At 33.1% G+C, this 6,135-nt stretch overlaps 1 protein-coding gene across 4 annotated transcripts; it reads right to left on the reverse strand.

The window, feature by feature from the left end:
• Positions 1-6: 6 nt before the first annotated feature.
• Positions 7-6,129, reverse strand: LOC111373353 (deoxynucleoside triphosphate triphosphohydrolase SAMHD1 homolog). Of its 4 annotated transcripts, none has more exons than XM_022995869.1 (16): positions 5,987-6,129; positions 4,429-4,466; positions 4,270-4,292; positions 3,731-3,837; positions 3,607-3,658; positions 3,407-3,491; positions 2,279-2,369; positions 1,821-1,856; positions 1,676-1,743; positions 1,476-1,538; positions 1,286-1,341; positions 1,108-1,181; positions 930-1,022; positions 737-838; positions 341-421; positions 7-266 (listed from the first exon to the last, which is right to left on the reverse strand). In XM_022995869.1, exons 1-16 carry the CDS (start codon positions 6,104-6,106, stop codon positions 96-98), a joined length of 1,260 nt encoding a protein of 419 aa, XP_022851637.1. In that variant the 5' UTR covers positions 6,107-6,129; the 3' UTR covers positions 7-95. The 4 variants fall into 4 exon arrangements, with proteins under 4 accessions (XP_022851637.1, XP_022851638.1, XP_022851640.1 ...); XM_022995870.1 differs by lacking the exon at positions 5,987-6,129 and adding an exon at positions 5,405-5,876; XM_022995872.1 differs by lacking the exons at positions 4,270-4,292; positions 4,429-4,466 and having other exon boundaries at positions 5,987-6,107.
• Between the last annotated feature and the right edge of the window lie 6 nt (positions 6,130-6,135).

Here is a 6,135-nt window from a genome sequence, read left to right on the forward strand (position 1 = left end):
AACTTGAAAATTTTTAAGCTTGGAAAGGAAGATTTGTACCTGGAAAAAGTTGATGCTGGTGAAGAGAAAAGCACATGAACGCAGCAAAAGTTAAATCAAAATTTAGAGTGACTCTGTAGAAATGTCAGTCGTGAATCTACATTGAAAATCTTTAGCCAAGTATCACTGAAGTACCTTTCAAGTGGATTCTTCCTTCCACGAGTAAGATCAATTTTGACATTGCTCACCGCAATATCATCCTCCCGCAGCGCAGGGCGACTAGAATTCTGCATTGAAGTCAATATGTCAGGTTTTATATCAATAGTCTAGACTGGACATATTTGCATGTATCTGATCAGACCTGCGAACAAATTATATCTTGAGGAGTAACATTTTTGAAGTGCTCCAGCTTGTCCTTTGGAACAGCGAACTCGTTACAAAACTGTAAGGGCATTTTAAGGAACGGGAAAGGGAGATATTGCTGTCAGTAAATTGCTCAGCAAAGTTGATGCACCCAAAACATACACTTAAGAGTTAAAAGTCGCAGATTACATCATATAAATTGTAGGGAAATACTACATGTACATAATTGTCTACATAATGGTGTCCATAATTACACGTGGCACTGGATCCAACCTTTAATTCAAATCTCACACTTGCACATCAACAACCGGATGATTGCCACATCACATTATAGACACCATCATGTACAATAATTATGTACAAGTAGAAATTTTCTAAATTGTATTGCAAATACCTGGTAAAGATCCCTTCTCCGTATGCGAAGAATTAGGTCTCTAGATTCCTTCAGCTCTTGATGGGAAGAAGTTTCAATGGTTTTCATTATTGTGTCGTCTAACTGCAGATTGAAATAAAATGAACCACATAGGTTTCTGAGATATCAAACAAATTATACATTTTACGATAAATCATTGATAAACTCAACTAACCTTCCAGTATTGAGCTGGATCATCAATGTATGATGCAATTTGCAGATAATCATTTGCTTTTGTCATAGCATCAACGAACATGAGTTCTATAGCCTAAAAAACACTAAATGTTAGATTGTGCATTCCAAGTTTAGACATAGATCAAAGCAACTCAGAAGATACACTAGTAATTAGGCACCTTCACTTTTGCATGCGTATATACTGTCCGATGCAAATCTGCCCGAGCAGCAAATAATTTGTGGATTGTAAGATCTGAACATCGACCAACACATAAGTTGGAGATTCTTTTCAGCATGTGATGATCAGATAGCAGAATTGCCCAAAGAAATAAAAAAAAATTAAAACAAAATACTAACATTCCTTAGAACGGTAACATATCTCATCATCTATTACTCGCATAGTTTCTAAAACCCTGCAATTCATAGCACTGGAGTTAGGCTTAACTTTTAACTTAAACAAAGTAAAGACATCATTGTGGAATTTTTCGTAAAAATTAGTAGGGTCAGAAAAATATAAATTAATTAGCTATTAAGCAATCATACATACCTCTGAAACTGAAAATTGCAGCCAAGACCACAAGCCCTGGAGTCACGGACAATGTAGTCAAATCTGCAATCAAGCAAACCCGTAATTAATTGCTTGCTAATGATGGAATAACTTTCACTGGTACAATACGGTCTGCTGTAACATCCACAATAATGGAGAAGCTGATCTAAAGAGGAAGTGAAATAGGCTAGAAAAGATACTTGTCCACATCAATTCCATTACGCCCATTAGCAACAATGTCATACAAGAAATGTTTTTCGTTGGAGCTCTACACAATAAACATTCAGAAATTAGACTGTCACTTGATTTTCAGCTCCTTAGAAGACTTCTCACTGCATGACTTACTTTCGATGTAGAATTTTCAGAAGCAATTATCATTTCCTGAGGACAAAACAGACGTGTGTCAAACTATAGAAAGGAGAGACAAATCTCATACTTATGCTTCACGTTCTAATTCCAACAGCTTAATGTCCATCATGTTTAGAAGGCCATTATAAGTGATCCAGGTCAAGAAAAGATTAAATATCCATAGCATGGAAATGTGCGAGACAACAATGTTTGGGAGCATATACTAAGAGACTCTAGCATTGCTTCCCTAAGAAACAACTCAAGCCCGCACTAAAATAAGTGAAAAGAACATCTGAGAAGAAATTCGTTCTCCCATTGAAATCCCATCTTGAAAGAGAAAATGAATAAGCTCTGAACTTTATAAAAACATTTATAGGGTACTTATTTAATCATGGAAAGCACCTTCTTAAAAAAATTAGAATCTTGAGGAAATAAAATAGATCAGTTAATCAAACCTTGACTTTCTTAAGACTTTCAGAATCAATCTCTATATTGTGTTCATCAATAATGTAGTCTATCATCTTCAAAGACATTTCTTCATGAGACCTGAAAATTTTTGTTCATTATATTCATTCATAAGTAATTCAGTAAATCTGTAGTACGTATTTAAGCATTTCAATGGTTAAATTTCTGTGGATATACTAGTACAAATAGTTCAACAAACACAGAAGTCAAAAAAAAAAAAGTTGAGGAAATAAAGGGAATTCGCATTTCAAAAATTTAGCGAGAAAAAATGGACACTTGACTGACAGATTTAAGATTCTATCCACTAGTAATAGATGACAACAAAAGATTAATCATGAAAGACAATTTCATGTAAATTGCTAGATTTTGTCAATAGTACCAAATCAATTTTACATCATACAAATCAAAGCAGAGGTAAGCACCATGTCCTCAAGAAATTTGAATTTAGATATCAATTCTAAGTTGTATAAGATTGAGATTTGAGAATGTCCGTCCCATGTGTAATTGGAAGTATTTTCTCCAATCGAATGGAAAAAAAAAAAAAGAAAAAGAAAAGAAAAAAAGAATATTTAGTGTTTCAGGTCCACAGACAAAAATTAGGAAACATTGGAAGACACAGTAACCCAGCAAGTAGTATGCGCATATAGCATGTGCAGAATTTGCTTTCAAATGATACTACTAAACAATGAACTTTCACTCGAACAGTGAACTTTCACTCAATAATGATTACCAGAATTCTCATTTAATTTGCTAAAACTGATTCTTGATACAATTGGAGATAAATAAATGGACGTTTATAGTGCAGATGGAATTGTTGAATTAGAATAAGAAATCATATAATTAAGTGCTGAAGCCTGAAAGGGACAACAAAATCTATGTTGTTTAAACATAGAAAATCACCATTTCAGGCCATTGAAAACCTGGGGAAGAAACCTGTGCTCAAACACGTGGCTGAATGGCACAACTAAATGTTGATACAAACAGATAGGGGTTATTGGAGACAACTGAACGAATGCTGATAGTTTAGATGGAAATGTTAAATTAGAATAAGAAACCATGAAATTAGATGCTGATGGAAGGGACGAAAAAATATATAATACTGAAACATAGAAAATCACCATTTCAGGCCATTGAGAACCCGGGGTAGAAACTCGCGCTCAAACATGTGGCTGAATGGCCCATGACCCACATCGTGTAGTAGACCTATATGAAAAGAGAGAGTTATGTTATGAGTGTAAACATAGTGATTGCATAATAATTAGTACTTTGATTAGCAAACAAGTTTACCAAAGAAACATGAAAAGAAAGAAAGACATACCAGCAAGTTTTACTGTTTGTATGTCACAGCGTTCAATACCAAGTTCTAATCCCTGCAAAGACGGAATGCATTAAAACTCTTACAATGTTCTCATAAAGAGAGCAACCAGACCATGCGTACATACTTGATAGGTTTTCAATCTGTGTATAGCTTCACTAGCCAGCCAATAGACACCAACTGAATGCTCAAACCGAGAATGCACAGCCCCTGGATAAACCATGTATGTTAAACCTGAAAATACAAATAAAAGTAATCAGCATCTCAAGACTGGTCTTGCAAGTAGCAAACATGCATTAGGAAAGACATGAGTTTAACACGAGACAAAAAAATAAAAAATTAAAATAACCCTACATAAATCCTTTTTCACCACTTCTCTATTCCAATTTCTCTACCACATCAAACAATATTAATTTTGGTAAGCGTATACAAGATATGGCCCAACTACCAAGGTCATTCCCCTAATTTATTATCAACTAGTGCCACTTCTATATGTAGGCGCGTATTCTCATTTCCTATCTTATTTACTCTTGTATGGCTTCACCTCCATCTTACTATCTCATTTTAACAGCCCAAGTTCTATCTGGACAAACATACAACTTTGGTAATTTATTTACTTCATTGAACGTTATCAATTCAGAACAGTTACAAAATTCCCCCACTCACCGAGCTGCTTCAAATCACGAAGTCTGCATACATAAAGGAACATATTAGACAATTACTTCACCTAAAAATATGCAAGGAAATACAATAATGAAAGTGTAACATGCACTTCACTTCTGGACAGGAAAAATGAAAAAAAGAAGTGTGTAATTTTCAACTTGCCTCTGAAATTGTTCAGTGTCAATAAACTTTAATGAGAGCTGCAATTCAATTCAAAAAAAAATGAGAAGAAGTTAATTAAGAATGCATATTTTTCTCTACATTTTCATAGCTTAAAGCGCATAGTGCAATTGGAAATTTTACATTTCAGGGTTAATAAAAATGCAACTTTTCAGAATGAAATAATTTTTGTAAAAAAAGAATCAGAACACACTGCCGAACTATAACTTAAGAAGAGTACAAGTTTCACCTATTTAATTTTTCCTTTATTTTTTTCCGATTCCCATTAATCAACTAGCCAATTTAAAGCAATTATGACATCCAAAAGAACAGCAGATAACTAAAATATATGTAGTTGCATATCTCAAGCCTTTTGTTTTCACATTACCCTGTATAACAAACAAGTACAATATAAACTCCCATCCTTCAAATCCCATGTAATGTCTACATGTATGCGGTCAACGGAGGATAGTATCAGCCCACATACATATAAATATCATAGAAATACTCTTAATATAAAACAGTTAATTATACAAAATAATTTTAAAAGTTAATAAGCAATTCTATATGTTATACATATAAATAATCATAACTCAGAAACTTGAATTATGAAAAGAAAAAAAATCTAAAAAAAAAAATAAAAAAAGAAGAAGAAGAAGAAGAAATCACAAATCTAGAATAAAAATGATTAAATTATTAAGTGGTTAGGATTTTTTCCCTTAAAATTGCAATTATTCACATACATACAAGTACAATATGAGATGCATGTCGCATTGAATATGTATTTATTAGGCTAATTGGAAGATAAAACCGATGAATTGCAATTCCATAACATACGGTCAAAAAGAAAAAACGTCTCAAATAATCAAATAACATTAATATCTCGGCATCAAATCTTCAGTTACACAAAAAACAAATAAGCTAGTATCATTGTATCAACTATCAAGACAATAAATTCCATGAGTCCAGATGATATTACATCCATATTAATGGCATCGATCTAAAACCAAATTCAAATTTCTCCATTCCAAATTGCAAAATATAACAACTGAAAACTCCGAGAATGAACAATTTAAACATGAAAATGAAAATTGAAGGAAAAAAGTCTCAAACAGAGAAATAACTTAACATCTCTGCTTCAAAAGCTCCAATAACGTACCAAAACACGCAAACCAAATATACACGCTATGTATGAAGTCAATAACTTCCACAAAATCAGGTGATTTTACGTTTAACTTACTTAAGTGAAAACCATTTGAACGTGAAAATGAAAAATGAAGGAAAAACGTCTCAAACAAAGGAATAACTTGACATCTCTGCTTCAAAAGCTTCACTGACGTACCAAAACCAATATTCATGCTATGTATGAAGACAATAAATTCCACAAAATCAGGTGATATTACGTTTAAATTACTCAAGTGAACCTAAATTTTCATCAGATGCAAATTTCTCAACTTCAAATACAATTAAAAAAAAAAAAACTAACTAAAAACACATAGGATAAACAATTACAGAACGATTTAAACATGAAAATGAAAATACGAAGGATTAAAGGCAATACAGAATCGAGATAGATGTTTCCGTGAACATTATCATGGATGTGCTTCGAGAATCTTCGATCGTCCGTCGAAGACGACGCAAAACCGGAACACACAAAATTCTCGTCGCAGAAAGTCACCATGCTCTTCTTCCTAAAAGTTCAAATTCAAC

This window comes from Olea europaea, unplaced genomic scaffold (genome assembly GCF_002742605.1).
Source record: "Olea europaea var. sylvestris unplaced genomic scaffold, O_europaea_v1 scaffold1119, whole genome shotgun sequence".
NCBI lineage: Eukaryota > Viridiplantae > Streptophyta > Magnoliopsida > Lamiales > Oleaceae > Olea > Olea europaea.